This window comes from Coregonus clupeaformis, unplaced genomic scaffold, assembly GCF_020615455.1.
Source record: "Coregonus clupeaformis isolate EN_2021a unplaced genomic scaffold, ASM2061545v1 scaf0290, whole genome shotgun sequence".
NCBI lineage: Eukaryota > Metazoa > Chordata > Actinopteri > Salmoniformes > Salmonidae > Coregonus > Coregonus clupeaformis.
The window spans coordinates 230,591-247,031 of NW_025533745.1; the positions used below are offsets into that span (position 1 = coordinate 230,591).

Genomic DNA, 16,441 nt, shown 5'->3' on the forward strand with positions numbered 1-16,441 from the left:
TTGTTGGGAGCTTCATGAAATGGGTTTCCATGGCCGAGCAGCCCCACACAAAAATGTTTTGTCGAGATTGGTGTGGAAGAACTTGACTGGCTTGCAGAGCCCTGACCTCAATCCCCATCGAACACCTTCAGGATGAATTGGAACGCCGACTGCGAGCCGGCCTAATTGCCCAACATCATTGCCCGACCTCACTAATGCTGGTGACTAAATGGAAGCAAGTCCCCACAGCAATGTTCCAAAATCTAGTGGAAAGCCTTCCCAGAAGAATGGAGGCTATTATAGCAGCAAAGGGGGGGACCAACTCCATATTAATGCCCATTATTTTGGAATGAATGTTCGACGAGCAGGTATCCACATATTTTTAGTATACATCAGCAGCAAATCTTTAACTGAGAAAGAAGCACAGTACGCTCAATAAGACAGAGCATGAATCTGGCATCTCAAAACATACATTTGGAGACCAGGAACCAGGGGCACTTTGTATTTGGTGTTGCTAGCAGTCTTCGTATTAATGCTGTGTAAAGCATCAGTAGACAGTAATACATAATTCATTGCATTTTTATATAAGGCTATATATTACACTGAAGCAAGCGCTAAAATTTAATTAATGTAGGAAAAAAGTTTAGCTTCTTTGGGTGGCAACTTTATTACTACTATTTATTCATTAACATACATCTTTATTCCTACCATTGCAAATGTAGTGGGTCCCTGGGAAATCTCAATCTCCATTGCCATTGCAACTGTATACCACTTGAAATGCTATAGCATACAAGGTAATCCACACCACCTGCGTGTGCTTCAGGGTGCCCTCTAAAACCATCCATGCAACGAGCCGTTTGAATGATACAGTGTGTTCTAAGCAACATCTCTGTCGCAGTCATTCAAAAAAATGCCCTGCCTAGCTCTCTGAGGAACGTGAGGCCCAGATCCCCACAGCCAGCACTTCCTGCCTCTTAGAGGGACCAAGGTACACTACAATGCAGGTGCCTAGAATTGGGCTAGATTTGTATTCTTTTGTATTTACTAAGGATCCCCATTATGCAGCAGCTACTCTTTCTGGGGTCCAGCAACATTAAATCAAATCAAATTGTATTGGTCACATACACATATTTAGCAGATGTTATTGCGGGTGTAGCAAAATGCTTGTGTTCCAAGCTTCAACAGTGCAGTAGTATCTAAGAATTCACAACAATACACAAATATAAAAATATTTTAAAATATATATATGTTGCATTAAGGCATCATATTACATGAAATTACATTTCATAACACTTTTCACAATACATTAAGTGTGTTCCCTCAGGCCACTACTCTACTACCACACAGTGCCTTCAGAAAGTATTCAGACCCCTTGACTTTTTCCACATTTTGTTATGTTACAGCCTTATTCTAAAAGTGATTAAATTGTTTTCCGCCCTCACCAATATACACACAATACCCCATAATGACAAAGCAAAAACTGGTTGTTATACATTTTTGCTAATTTATGTTTAAAAAAAAGAAGGAAATATCACATTTACATAAGTATTCAGACCCTTAACTCAGTACTTTGTTAAAGCACCTTTGGCAGCGATTACAGCATCGAGTCTTTTTGGGTATGATGCTACAAGCTTGGCACACCAGTATTTGGGGAGTTTCTCCCATTCTTCTCTGAAGATTCTCTCAAGCTCTGTCAGGTTGGATGGGGAGCGTCGCTACACAGCTATTTTCAGGTCTCTCCAGAGATGTTCGATTAGGTTCAAATCCGGGCTCTGGCTGTGCCACTCAAGGATATTCAGAGACTTGTCCCAAAGCCACTCCTGCATTGTCTTGGCTGTGTGCTTAGGATCGTTGTCCTGTTGGAAGGTGAACCTTCACCCCAGTCTGAGGTCCTGAGCGCTCTGGAGCAGGTTTTCATCAAGGATCTCTCTGTACTTTGCTTCGTTCATCTTTCCCTCGATCCTGACTATTCTCCCAGTCCCTGCCGCTGAAAAACATCCCCACAGCATGATGCTGCCACCACCATACTTCACCGTAGGGATGGTGCCAGGTTTCCTCCAGACGTGACGCTTAGCATTCAGGCCAAAGAGTTCAATCTTGGTTTCATCACACCAGAGAATCTTGTTTCGCATGGTCTGAGAGTCCTTTAGGTGCCTTTTGGCAAACTCCAAGCAGGCTGTCATGTGCCTTTTACTGAGGAGTGGCTTCCGTCTGGCCACTCTACCATAAATGCCTGATTGGTGGAGTGCTGCAGAGATGGTTGTCCTTCTGGAAGGTTCTCCCATCTCCACAGAGGAACTCTGAAGCTCTGTCAGAGTGACCATCGGGTTCTTGGTCACCTCCCTGACGAAGGCCCTTCTCCCCCGATTGCTAAGTTTGGCCGGGTGGCCAGCTCTAGGAAGAGTCTTGGTTGTTCCAAACTTCTTCCATTTAAGAATGATGGAAGCCACTGTGTTCTTAGGGATCTTCAATGCTGCAGAAATGTGTTGGTACCCTTCCCCAGATCTGTGCCTCGACACAATCCTGTCTCTGAGCTCTACGGACAACTCCTTCAACCTCATAGCCCATGCTGAAAGTCTGTTGTCAATTTGTTTACAGTAAAATAGAATTGTCTCTGGATTCATCATGGGCTGTGATCAGCTGGCCTGGTCAATAAGTGAAGTCAAACAATGGTGAGTGCAGCAGTCAGTATGTTTGACCAGGGTAATATTCTGCATCAATAAATCAATTCAACAAATTTGATTAGATGTAGATCATCACTTTAGAACACCATTTGCTTGTAATCCAGGAATTGTCCATGGTTATAATACGCTTATTAATTTCCAATATTCAACAGCACTTACTACAGTAAAGACTAGAAAAAACCGTTAGGGTTGAATTAGGGGAGACTGATCGTCCATTAGCGCTTTAGGGGACCCATCCTAATGCTGATTACCCTATTCTGGCCAAACAATGGGGAAAGCTTTTAAATCACGCTCATCCAGGCGGTATATTGACTCCTCTGAAGGCAGCTTATTGAGGAAGGCTATTGATTTGTCTCAAGGTAAAGCATGTGGGCTACATTTAGAATGATCAATCTGTGAAAGACTTGTGCTTGGTCAAAAATTAATCCATGCAGCCATTAACATTAGCTTTTTATCTAGGCTACTCTATATCAATTTCATTGTCAAGAACTCCACATACAGCACCTGAGGAATTGTTCATGTGCAGGTGTAAAAGATGCATGATATTGGCTCTTGTGTACTTCTATCTGATAAAGGATAGACTTATTTTTTTAAAGGCTGATTTCTTGGCTTGGTCACCATTTTCACACAGGGTCTATTTTCCACACATTTCTGAAAGTTTCAGCGTGACTTTTTCCCGCCAAACCAAATATAGCCTCCCCTTGCGGTCTCTTTTGGATATAGAGTAAGACATTCTGTAAAGTGCAATTACCGATGGTGATCTGACTGACGCAGCTGTAAAAGGTTCCAGTTCCAGTGGAGACGTTGTAACTGCCACTGCTTGGTTCACGGTCTGGAAAGACAACATCATCATTGGTTCCCCTTGAACAGAGCTACTCTCACATCACACTCAACCTTCAAGGACATTTTCATTCACCCCAGATAACCTGGATTTATCCCAGAAAAATCATGCAAGGTCACACACAGTAGTCGATTTACTGCTTCGGAGTTTCTTGGAGGACATTTTTGTGTTTTAGAGCAGAAGACAAAAACACCCCCATTGGTTCGATTCGCTTTTATGGAGGACCTAAATCTTGCCAGAGGCTGCTGAAACTTACTAAATAAATAATGTCTATTTTTTGGACAGACTTTTGTGTCTGGGATGGGGCAAGTGCTGCAATATAATCAATACTGTACTCAGAGATACATTTATTTCATTCAGGGGGATGTTTGTTGTCGCCACTCTGAAAACATTTTTGTCTAACTATCCAACATGTATCTAAAGTAAAGGCTGTCTAAATACTGTCTCCATGTCCACTACAATACCTATGTTGAGTCACACTGCTCAAAAGATGCAATAGTCATTAATTAGCAAAAATGCATTAACATTTTGGAAACGTCGCTAATTATATTGAGGGGAAAGGGTGCCAACATTTACAAACAATGACATAGGCCTACTTCAGATAACATGATGCAAAAGGTTTAAAAGACTCACATCTTGTATTTCCACACTTAGTGTCATATTGGAATACTGGTGTGCATGCATGTCAATGACTCTCCATAATGGATGAATGTGAATAGGGAGCAGCTTTGCTGGCTAAGATTATGAGGGTCACCCAGTCAAATGAAAAATCAACCCTGAAACCTATGGCTGATGAGCTGAGAAATAACAAATTAAATTTGGGTCATCAAGGGAAATACATGTTTTCATGTTTAATAACTCTCAGAGTGGGGCCTATAAAAAAAACAATCACATGTAGGCTACATCAGGACAATACACTATTTATATTAAGCATCTATGTGCTTGCTTATGGCTGCTCTTAAATTGTTAATTTAAAGTTAATGTGGGATGTTAGTGTAAATTGTATGCGCACTGTAAATTCAGCTACATTGTATCACCACCCATGCACCAAGACTTATCTCCAGAATCAGATATAAGCGCTCCTGCGTGAAGGGGATTTGTTTGTCTTCATTCATCTCTTGTAGCCTACTTTGAAAACCTTACAGAAAAAATATACAATGCTTTCTTTGGACTTCACCTGCTGTGGAACAGGAGGATAGCCGCGTGTCTGTCGCTAGTGCTGGGCTTCCAGGACACACCCGTCCCGTTTCATCCTGAGATTGCAGACAAACAATATTTTCATTGACGTCTCCAGTTTTACATCCTCGTTGCTGCTCGGTCCCTCCGCTGCATATCCCTGGTTGAATCCTCATACCCTTGTTGAGCTGACGAACCAACCGAACATCAGTCCCAGAACAGTCATGATCCACGAGCATCATCACCAGCAAGTTCAATTCAAAGCCTGGGATATGTTAGCCAGCCTACATGTCTCGAGCACAGGTGTAGCTAATATTTTAATGACTATAAATAAATACAGAACCTAGCTTAAAACTACTCAGGAGCTATAACGGTTTCTTATTGATAATTTAGCTTGCCATTCTGGTATCGTCCACCCTGACTTCGTCCTTCCAGAAAGATTGGAGAATAAGGTCGATGGATTTAAAAGCGGCGAAGGGTTTGGGACAGGCGTGGTTTTCATGGACTTGGTCCAGGTGGCACCCTGCCACACTTTCCTGACTGTTCATAGGCTACAGATCAATAGATGGACGTGTTCTTACAAAATACGTATCTTTATGAGTTTACCATGAGTGTAGCATATTACTGTAGCCTAAGCCCATTACATATATTTTAACCTTAGAGGCATTTTCTGATTAAATACACAACCTTTTATTGAAAAGTAGCCTACATTTGACTGACGTCAAACAACAAATTCTGTAGCATATAGCACATTGTGTGTAAAAACGTAATGTATAATGCTATTATAGAACAATATGGCGGCATGAAGTAGCCTATTTAATTTCACTAGCTCTAATGCCAGTGGTTTCAACCGAAATGATAAGGCTAGAATTGGGATAGGGTAACCTGTGATCCCACTCTCTTATGGTGTCTCAGGGGGAGTTGGGATGTGGGAAAGAAATAGGACTAACAATTATAAGCACCCACCAAATTATTATTGTTGTAGATCTGTGGCTACAGGCAATTACGGACTCGCTCAAAAGAGGGGATTATCCTGCACAAAATGTCTACATAAAAATGTATGAATGAATCAGCAGTCAAATTTAAATAGAATAATGCATTACCCATAAACTCTAAATTGTGGATGGTTTGCATGGTACAGTGAGTACAGATGGCTTTTATCATTAACACAGATAAACACCTCGGGGAAGAGCTGGTCCACAACATCTTTCAGCACTGTCAGATTGTGCTATAACCTTGAGTCTCAATATTTTAGTCAGGTTTTCACATTGGAGGGAGCTGTTTATTATGCAACTGTTCCAAAACACTTATGCAATCAAATTCTCAGATGTTTCTACCAATGAGGAATACCAGTGTTTATCGACCTGTGGAGTCGTGTGATCAAAATGGTATAATCCTGAGGCTGAAGAGCTTCACCACACTGTCTGTGTGGGTGGACCATTTCAGATCGTCAGTGATGTGTACGCTGAGGAACTTGAAGCTTCCCATCTTCTCCACTGCGGTCCCGTCGATGTGGATAGGGGCGTGGTCCCTCTGCTGTTTCCGATCAGCTCCTTTGTTTTGTTGACGTTGAGTGAGAGGTTATTTTCCTGGCGCCACACTCCCAGGGCCCTCACCTCCTCTCTGTAGGCTGTCTCATCATTGTTGGTAATCAGGCCTACTACTGTTGTGTCGTCTGCAAACTTGATGATTGAGTTGGAGGCGTGCGTTGCCACGCAGTCATGGGTGAACAGGGAGTACAGGAGTGGGCTGAGCACGCTCCCTTGTGGTACCATATCCTAAAATGTCCATGTGAATTTAATTTGCAGTAAGAAGTTCATCAGCAAATGTACTTCTTGCATCTAGGCTAAGGTCAAGGTATTTTGGGTCAAGAAGACAAATGTTGTTTTCATGTTTCTGCTCCACCATTCAAAGCTTAATGTAGTACAGAATGACAGTTTGATATCATATAGCAGCTTCTGCCTCCATGTACAGCTTAAAAACCCGATGTTGACTCCTGCAAGTTTGTTTTGAAAAAATTGGTCACTCGCACTTGAAGAGTCCTTTAAAAACTAGGATAAAACCTTTTGGTGCAACAGATGAAAAGTATGTGCACAAAACGATATGCTTGCTCACATGCTGAGAAGTGGAATCTCAGCTAAATCAATGTCTAAAATGAACATGGGGGTATCTAAAATAGATTTTCAGCATTGGCATAAAAAACAAATGTATAGGACATGGTTTGCATTGCAACATCTTAAAACTGGAAAATACTGGTAAAATGTGGAGCATGTTTAATATATTTTTGGTGCATGTACTGTATATCAACTTTGGGTGGAAAAGCTCCTCAGCAAAGCACAGCACTGTGGAGGAAGGCCCTCTGGCCCAGGGGAAATAGCCCTAATCCGTCAGGTCATTACTCAAAGGCTGATATCCTCAATGGCGTGTTCTACATTCACAAACATAATGTGAAGGACCTGGGGACTTTAAATTAGGGTTTCGCCTGCGGAGGGAACTTCTGCAAGTATCCCTCGCTTTATCTTCACATCTTTCAATGTAAAAGGGGGAAAAATAGAGAAAAGTTAGAGCTAGGCTGTTTTAAACGGCCAGTGTAGTCAAAAACCTGATGTTCCTGTGTTTATATGCTATTTCCACACTATGAGGTTGAACTAATACTGTGAAATTGTGAAAATGATGATAATGCCCTTTTAGTGTAAGAGCTGTTTGAAAAGATAGCCTGACATTTCAGACCAATAACAAAGAGAGTTCCAAGCCTCTCTGCCAATAACAGCTAGTTTTCAGGTAACATATCCCTCCCATTAGGCCACTCCAATTAGGTCCCTCACTCAGACTGGTGATGATATTGAGATAAAAACTGCTGCATTAGGCCTTTAAGTGTTGAGGGACAGTTTCCCTGACCCAGATTAAGCCTAGTCCTGGACTTAAAGCGTGCTCAATTGAGAATCTCCATGTAAAGTACTTTTTAAGTTCAGGACTAGTAGGTTTAATCCTTGGCTGGAAAACCTTCCTTTAATGTTTAGCAGATTATGCTGCCATATGCTTTGCTTCCCTTATGCTGAATTAAATCAGTACTTCACATATCAGTGTCTACACTCTTAGAAAAAAAGTGCTATCTAGAACCTAAAAGGGTTCTTTGGCTGTCCCGATAGGAGAACCCTTTGAAGAACCCCTTTTGGTTCCAGGTAGAACCCTTTTGAGTTCCATGTAGAACCCTTTCCACAGAGGGTTCTACCTGGAACCAAAAAGGGTTGTCCTATGGGGACAGCCGAAGAACCCCTTTGGAACCCTTTTTTCTAAGAGTGTATTTCACACAATTACATTCAATGTTATATCTCATAGACATGTCTCATTCACCGTGAAACAGTTATCTCTCTTCAAAGTACATTTTGAAGATACTTTTTGGGGTCACTAGCAGCTGCACTGTCGCACCACGGACCCATAAAGAGTGGGATAAGTTTACCTCTAATTTCCGTGAAACACAATACATATTTTCTGATGTCAAAAAGGGACATCAGTCAGTGACTTTTATCTGGCAACCTGCCGCTTCCCAGGGTACAGCTTCTGTAATAGGCAACCTGACACCAAATGTGTGTGTATGTGTGTATGTGTGTATGTGTCAAGGTGAGAAACAATCAATGTCAGTCGCCTCACACCAAGCAGCTGCATGATAGACAGCCATGTCTTTTGTTTGTTTGAGTTAGGTTAGGCCACACTACACAGCTGCACTTCTTCATTTCACTCACCGAGTAGCCTACAGTGCCTCCTTGCAGTCAAAGAGTATAGTCTAGATACAGAAAGAGGCCCAGAAGCTGTCATCCTTGAAAGCTGGAAACCTAAGCAGTCACAGCTTCTTTGGCTAGCTCAGCCAAACAGCACAAAAGACATGTGACCATGTCAAGTTGCAGAACATGTGTAGTACAAGTTGTTGTGTTGGAAACTTTGACAATAAACTTTGTTGTAGTTATTGTGTTTGAATTGAATCTGAGTCTTATTAGCTGTATCAACACAAAATGTATGAAAGCCATCCGTTAGGACGGAGTAGCCCACACACATCAAGCAGGAAACTGTGTGTTACCTAAGGAGCGAGAGAGAGGTGACCTAATCGGTGCCCATCTATCTGGGTTGCTGTGTCTGCAATCTAAGGGCCTGTTCCACTAAGGCTGTGCTGAGTGCTGACACAGAGGCTCCCTTCCTCACCCTCTCTCTCTGGCAGCAGGGAGTGGGAGTATGCCAGTGAGTAGATGCATAAATAGGCCATGGTGCATGATTCCCACTAAACAGATCTCCAAGGCTATCTGTAGCAAGAAAGATTCCCACTAAACAGATCTCCAAGGCTATCTGTAGCAAGAAAGATTCCCACTAAACAGATCTCCAAGGCTATCTGTAGCAAGAAAGATTCCCACTAAACAGATCTCCAAGGCTACCTGTAGCAAGAAAGATTCCCACTAAACAGATCTCCAAGGCTACCTGTAGCAAGATAATCCCACTAAACAGATCTCCAAGGCTATCTGTAGCAAGAAAGATTCCCACTAAACAGATCTCCAAGGCTATCTGTAGCAAGAAAGATTCCCACTAAACAGATCTCCAAGGCTATCTGTAGCAAGAAAGATTCCCACTAAACAGATCTCCAAGGCTATCTGTAGCAAGAAAGATTCCCACTAAACAGATCTCCAAGGCTACCTGTAGCAAGAAAGATTCCCACTAAACAGATCTCCAAGGCTACCTGTAGCAAGATAATCCCACTAAACAGATCTCCAAGGCTACCTGTAGCAAGAAAGATTCCCACTAAACAGATCTCCAAGGCTACCTGTAGCAAGAAAGATTCCCACTAAACAGATCTCCAAGGCTACCTGTAGCAAGAAAGATTCCCACTAAACAGATATCCAAGGCTACCTGTAGCAAGAAAGATTCCCACTAAACAGATCTCCAAGGCTATCTGTAGCAAGAAAGATTCCCACTAAACAGATCTCCAAGGCTATCTGTAGCAAGAAAGATTCCCACTAAACAGATCTCCAAGGCTACCTGTAGCAAGAAAGATTCCCACTAAACAGATCTCCAAGGCTACCTGTAGCAAGATAATCCCACTAAACAGATCTCCAAGGCTACCTGTAGCAAGAAATATTCCCACTAAACAGATCTCCAAGGCTACCTGTAGCAAGAAAGATTCCCACTAAACAGATATCCAAGGCTATCTGTAGCAAGAAAATGTTTTGCACATAGCCTACCACCAGGTACTAAAGTTTGACACTTTGACTCGTGCCTCTTGTATTGTCATTCAGCAGAGTGATATTAGAGTGGATTAGGTCAATTTGTATTTCTGAATCTCTACTGTTCAGATGAGAGCTCGCATTTGTATGTGTTAGCAATAGTGCTTTTTTACATTCTTGCTAAAGACGCAATCATTACCTTGCACAGTTTGTCTATAAAACACTGTTTAGTTTGTAACATTTCTACCGTGTCACCATCTTGAAAGTCTAACGTTCGGTGTTCTCGAAAGTGCTCTCATGCACTACTTTACCTGTGTAGTGCGCAGACATTTTTTGGGATAGCATAGGCCTAATCCATTCTGAAACGTCAGTGATTAGGCCTACGTTTTGTGTCAATTAAAATGCATTATGTTAATTCCATGACCATTATACACTGAGTGTACAAGACATTAGGAACACATTCCTAATATTGAGTTGCACCCCCTTTTGCTCTCAGAACAGCCTCAATTCGTTGGGGCATGGACTCTACAAGGTGTCGAATGCGTTCCACAGGGATGCTGGCCCATGTTGACTCCAATGCTTGCCACAGTTGTGTCAAGTTGGCTGGATGTCCTTTGGGTGGTGAACCATTCTTGATACACACAGGAAACTGTTGAGCGTGAAAAACACAGCAGCATTACAGATCTTGACACACTCAAACCAGTGCGCCTGGCACTTACAACCATACCCAGTTCAAAGGCACTTAAATATTTTCTAATGCCTATTCATCATCTGAATGGCACAGATACACAATCCATGTCTCAATTGTATCAAAACTCAATAATCCTTCTTTAACTTGTCTCCTCCCCTTCATCTACACCAGGGCTCTCCAACCCTGTTCCTGGAGAGCTACCGTCCTGTAGGTTTTCACTCCAACCCTAATCTAGCACACCTGATTCTAATAATTAGCTGGTTGATAAGATTAACCAGGTTAGTTACAACTTGGTTTGGAGCGAAAACCTACAGGAGGGTAGCTCTCCAGGAACAGGGTTGGAGAGCCCTAATCTACACTGATTCAAGTGGATTTAACAGGTGACATCAATAAGGGATCATAGCTTTCGCCTGGATTCACCTGGTCAGTCTATGTCATGGAAAGAGCAGAACATGTTCCTAATGTTTTGTATGCTCAGTGTATTTGTTGATGTAAAATAAATGTTTATTGTATCTCGTTTTCTCGAAGGAGAAAAGCATGCATTGAACACATTTAAAAACGATAGCTACTGTGGTGTCAAGACAACGATGCTGATATGCTGTGTTGATAAGAAATCCGCTGACACTGTCCTTGATTATAATAGTTTATTACATCAAAGATTACAGTATCAATTTACAGACTCCTGCAGAAATCTGGAGAACAACTGACCCAATCTCTAATATGTTATTCTCTCCGTCCTTTGTTCAAAACATGGTATTTATATCCTATGTAACATAAGATGGGTGGTTTTTGATAGACCAATCCCTGGCCTCCCCATATCTCCAAATGTCCTCTATTCCAAGAAGCCTATGTAGTAATGCTTTCCAGATGTTTCAGCAAAGCAGAGTAAAGTTCATCTATTACACCATTTGCAAACGTCAGCAAAATCATAGACTTTCAGATACTACACTACTTATCCTTTTATCCATAAAATGTCTAGCACAACTAGCTTAATTTATTATTATTTTTTACCACTTTATACATGTACTTTTGGATTCCATCACTGTAAACATAATTTTCTGACGCGCTAGTGGAGAAGGAAAGCCTCATTTCATACAAGCTAATTTGTTTCCTCTCCTCGCCTCCTCGATTACCTTCGACCTTCTTCAAAACGAGGCAAGGAGAGGAAGGAGAGGAATCGAGGAAACCAATTGAGAAAAGGCCAAGGAGGCATCGAGAGAGGATTCGAGGAAAGATGAATTGAGAAAGAGCCAATGTCCTAACCCTCTCTCTGTGTGTATTGTGATTCTAGTGCCAGTGTGTGGGAGGACGTGCAGGCCAAGGCCCGACACCTGTTGCTGCATACCTACAGCCTGACCAGCTGCACTGAGCAGGTTCTGATTCACAGGAACAGGGCTACACACAGCTGTACAAACTGCAGAGAGTCCACCGCCTAGCCTAAAGAATGTGGATGCAGCCTATGTATTGGGCATGCATTCTAAGTGGTACACTGGTACGGCCATTAGAACAGAGACTGCAATTCCTTTCCAGAGGAGGCTGGTGGGAGGAGCTATTGGAGGACAGGCTCATTGTAATGGCTGGAATGGAATAAATGGAACTGTATATGGAAGCCACATGTTTTACTCAGTTCCATGAATTCCATTCCAGCCATTACAATGAGTCCGTCCTCCTATAGCTCCTCCCACCAGGCTCCTCTTTTCCCTTCATAACCTCAGGATGCAGTCACATGATCAGCTGTTTGTTTGTTTGTGAATGGTTATCAATCCTGAGTTAAATTATCACTAGACCGAGACAGAGAGAGTGAGATCTGTCTCTGTGTCTGTCACTCATGCTTTCTTTTACTAAACTAATCACAGGAGGTTGGTGGCACCTTAATTGGGGAGGACGGGCTCGTGGTAATGGCTGGAGCGCAATTAGTGGAATGGTATCAAATACATCAAAGACATGGTTTCCATGTGTTTGATGCCATTCCATTTGCTCCGTTCCAGCCATTATTATGAGCCGTTCTCCCCTCAGCAGCCTCCACTGAAACTAATGCAGCATAACAGTCAGTCACCGTCTCACCTGATAGATTCGTTGACTGGAAACATGTGAATAAAGAACCTGTTAGTACATTCTGAAATAATACATTTCTTATTTTGAACACTCACCTAAAGAGTTGATACGTTATTAGATACAAGGACCCCACTGGGCACAGATTTCAAATCAACGTCAAATCCACGTTTGTTCAACGTGATTTCAATGAAATGACCAGTGCCCAGTGGGAAGAGGCAGAGAGATGTGAGTCAGGTTAACATGTTTAGTGATAATATGGCAATGACAGAGGTCATACATCCGGGTTTTGACATTGAGCGATATATTATAGGACAAGAGCGTTGTTTGTGGTCTCTTCTTCTGTGGAAGACTAGAGTGGTGAGATCCTGTTTGTGCTGTTGTGTTACATTAACACCACTAGATGGCGTAGTTGTCAGTAGTATGGTGTGTTCCTTCCAGAATTGAGCCTAGGCTTGACAGTTAGGAAGAAGTGAAACAAAAACTCTCATGCTGATAACCATCACACCTGACTAGCCTGTTTTCCTTCTATACTTATAACCACCACACTGTGACTAGCCTGGTTTCTACGCAACATAGCAGGGCTGTTAGTGGTTAGTTAGGCGAGCTGGCCTAATGACATCTTCTTGTTTACATTTCCCTCAGACCAGAGATTTACAACCTACACTTGACCTTTAGCTCTGGAGCACCATAAAACTTTAGTACTGCACTCAGCTCTTGGTCTATGTGATCAGTTTAGAACTGATACAAACCCTGCCTATCCCAATAACCATGGCCAAAGAGGAAACAGACAGTGTTCTGAGAGTTCCACCCTGGTTATGGAGTGGAGTGGGCGCCTAAGTCACAATGAGCTAGACTTCCTGATCACATGACAGGGTTGGCGGTGGCAGGATGTGTGTATGTGAGACTATTGTCACGTACACACACAGACCCAATTCAAACCTTTTACACATGCACCTTTAATTTCTTTCTTCTTTCCTGTAGGTAAGTGCAGATCTCACACAATCAAATAGGTATAAGCAAGGGTTCTGTTGTATAGCTTTCACCCATACAGTCATATCAGATCGTTGATTACCTCAAGTAGAGGATGATGGACTATTTAGCCTCTGTGGTAATATAGACAGTATTTTTTACTTAAGATCACAAATTGCTATGGTTATAGAGCAATATCTCTTGATATATGGGTAGCGAGGTAACAAGAGTTCAGACTTTGCCTCACAGGTAGTCTACCTGTCCAGGCTCACCCAGTGGTTAAATGACACATGCGCATCTGTGGTAATGGCAGCTACAGTGCCTTCAGAAAGTATTCACACCCTTGAGTTTTTCCCATTTTGTTGTGTTACAGCCTGAATTTAAATGGATTAAATTGAGATTTTGTGTTACTGGCCTACACACAATACCCCATAATGTCAAAGTGGAATTACACTACCGTTCAAAAGTTTGGGGACACTTAGAAATGTCCTTGTTTTCGAAAGAAAAGCAATTATTTTGTCCATTAAAATAACATCACATTGATCAGAAATACAGTGTAGACATTGTTAATGTTGTAAATGGCTATTGTAGCTGGAAACTGCTGATTTTTTTATGGAATATCTACATATGCGTACAGAGGCCCATTATCAGCAACCATCAGTCCTGTGTTCCAATGGTATGTTGTGTTTGCTAATCCAAGTTTATCATTTTAAAAGGCTAATTGATTATTAGAAAACCTTTTTGCAATTATGTTAGCACAGCTAAAAACTGTTGTGCTGATTAAAGAAGCAATAAAACTGGCCTTCTTGAGACTAGTTGAGTATCTGGAGCATCAGCAATTGTGGGTTCGATTACAGGCTCAAAATGGCCAGAAACAAAGAACTTTCTTCTGAAACTCGTCAGTCTATTCTTGTTCTGAGAAATTAAGGCTATTCCATGCGAGAAATTGCCAAGAAACTGAAGATCTCGTACAACGCTGTGCACTCCTCCCTTCACAGAACAGCGCAAACTGGCTCTAACCAGAATAGAAAGAGGAGTGGGAGGCCCCGGTGCACAACTGAGCAAGAGGACAAATACATTAGTGTCTAGTTTGAGAAACAGACGCCTCACAGGTCCTCAACTGGCAGCTTCATTAAATAGTACCCGCAAAACAGCAGTCTCAACATCAACAGTGAAGAGGCGACTCCGGGATGCTGACCTTCTAGGCAGAGTTGCAAAGAAAAAGCCATATCTCAGACTGGCCAATAAAAATAAAAGATTAAGATGGGCAAAAGAACACAGACACTGGATAGAGGAAGATTGGAAAAAAGTGTTATGGACAGACGAATCAAAGTTTGAGGTGTTCGGATCACAAAGAAGAATTTGTGAGACGCAGACCAAATGAAAAGATGCTGGAGGAGTGCTTGATGCCATCTGTCAAGCATGGTGGAGGCAATGTGATGGGCTGGGGGTGCTTTGGTGGTGGTAAAGTGGGAGATTTGTACAGGGTAAAAGGGATCTTGAAGAAGGAAGGCTATCACTCCATTTTGCAACGCCATGCCATACCCTGTGGACGGCGCTTGATTGGAGCTAATTTCCTCCCACAACAGGACAATGACCCAAAGCACAGCTCCAAACTATGCAATAACTATTTAGGGAAGAAGCAGTCAGCTGGTATTCTGTCTATAATGGAGTGGCCAGCACAGTCACCGGATCTCAACCCTATTGAGCTGTTGTGGGAGCAGCTTGACCGTATGGAACGTAAGAAGTGCCCATCAAGCCAATCCAACTTGTGGGAGGTGCTTCAGGAAGCATGGGGTGAAATCTCTTTAGATTACCTCAACAAATTGACAACTAGAATGCCAAATGTCTGCAAGGCTGTAATTGCTGCAAATGGAGGATTCTTTGACGAAAGCAAAGTTTGAAGGACACAATTATTATTTCTAACCTTGTCAGTGACTACATTTCCTATGCATTTTGCTATATGTCCTATTCGAACTCATTTCATGTATGTTTTCATGGAAAACAAGGACCCCAAACTTTTGAACGGTGGTGTATGTTTTTTGAAATGTTTACAATTTAATTAGAAATGAAAAGCTGAAATGTCTTGAGTCAATAAGTATTCAACCCCTTTGTTATGGTAAGCCTAAATAAGTTCAGGAGTAAAAATGTGCTTAACAAGTCACAAAATAAGTTGCATGGACTCACTCTGTGTGCAATAATAGTGTTTAACATGATTTTTGAATGACCACCTCATCTCTGTACCACACATACCACTGAGTGAACAAAATATTAGGAACACATTCCTAATATTGAGTTGCACCCCCTTTTGCACCCAGAACAGCCTCAATTCGTCGGAGCATGAACTCTACAAGTTGTCGAAAGCATTCCACAGGGATGCTGGCCCATGTTGACTCCAATGCTCCCCACTCATGTACGACGAGTTGTGTATTCTTTTATAGGTCCTTGGGCACAAATGTTGTACTGGACTGTCAGTTGACTAACTGTAGCCCGTCTGTTGCTCTGCACAATTTGTGTCACAGCCTCCTTTGTCCTATTTAATCAATTACCCGTTTTCGACAACTGGCCGTTGTCATTTGGGTGGTGGACCATTCTTTATACACACGGGAAACTGTTGAGCATAAATAACCCAGCAGTGTTGCAGTTCTTGACACACACAAACCGGTGTGCCTGGCACCTACTACCATACCCTGTTCAAAGGCAATAAAATATTTAGTCTTGCCAATTCACCTTCTAAATGGCACACATTCACAATCCATGTCTCAATTGTCTCAAGGCATAAAAGTATTTCTTTAACTTCCTCCATCCACACTGATTGAAGTGGATTTAACAGTTGACA

General features: G+C 42.1%; 1 protein-coding gene across 1 annotated transcript in view; it reads right to left on the minus strand.

Annotated features, from left to right (window-relative positions):
- Window positions 1-5,161, minus strand: part of LOC121543482 (anoctamin-4) — a 55,709-nt gene extending 50,548 nt beyond the window's left edge. Inside the window, exons 1-2 of the mRNA XM_041853360.2 lie at window positions 4,682-5,161; window positions 3,415-3,495 (exon numbers count right to left, since the gene is read on the minus strand). Coding sequence (XP_041709294.1) covers window positions 3,415-3,495; window positions 4,682-4,922 — 322 coding nt within the window. The 5' untranslated portion in view covers window positions 4,923-5,161. The remainder of the gene's footprint in view (window positions 1-3,414; window positions 3,496-4,681) is intronic.
- Between the last annotated feature and the right edge of the window lie 11,280 nt (window positions 5,162-16,441).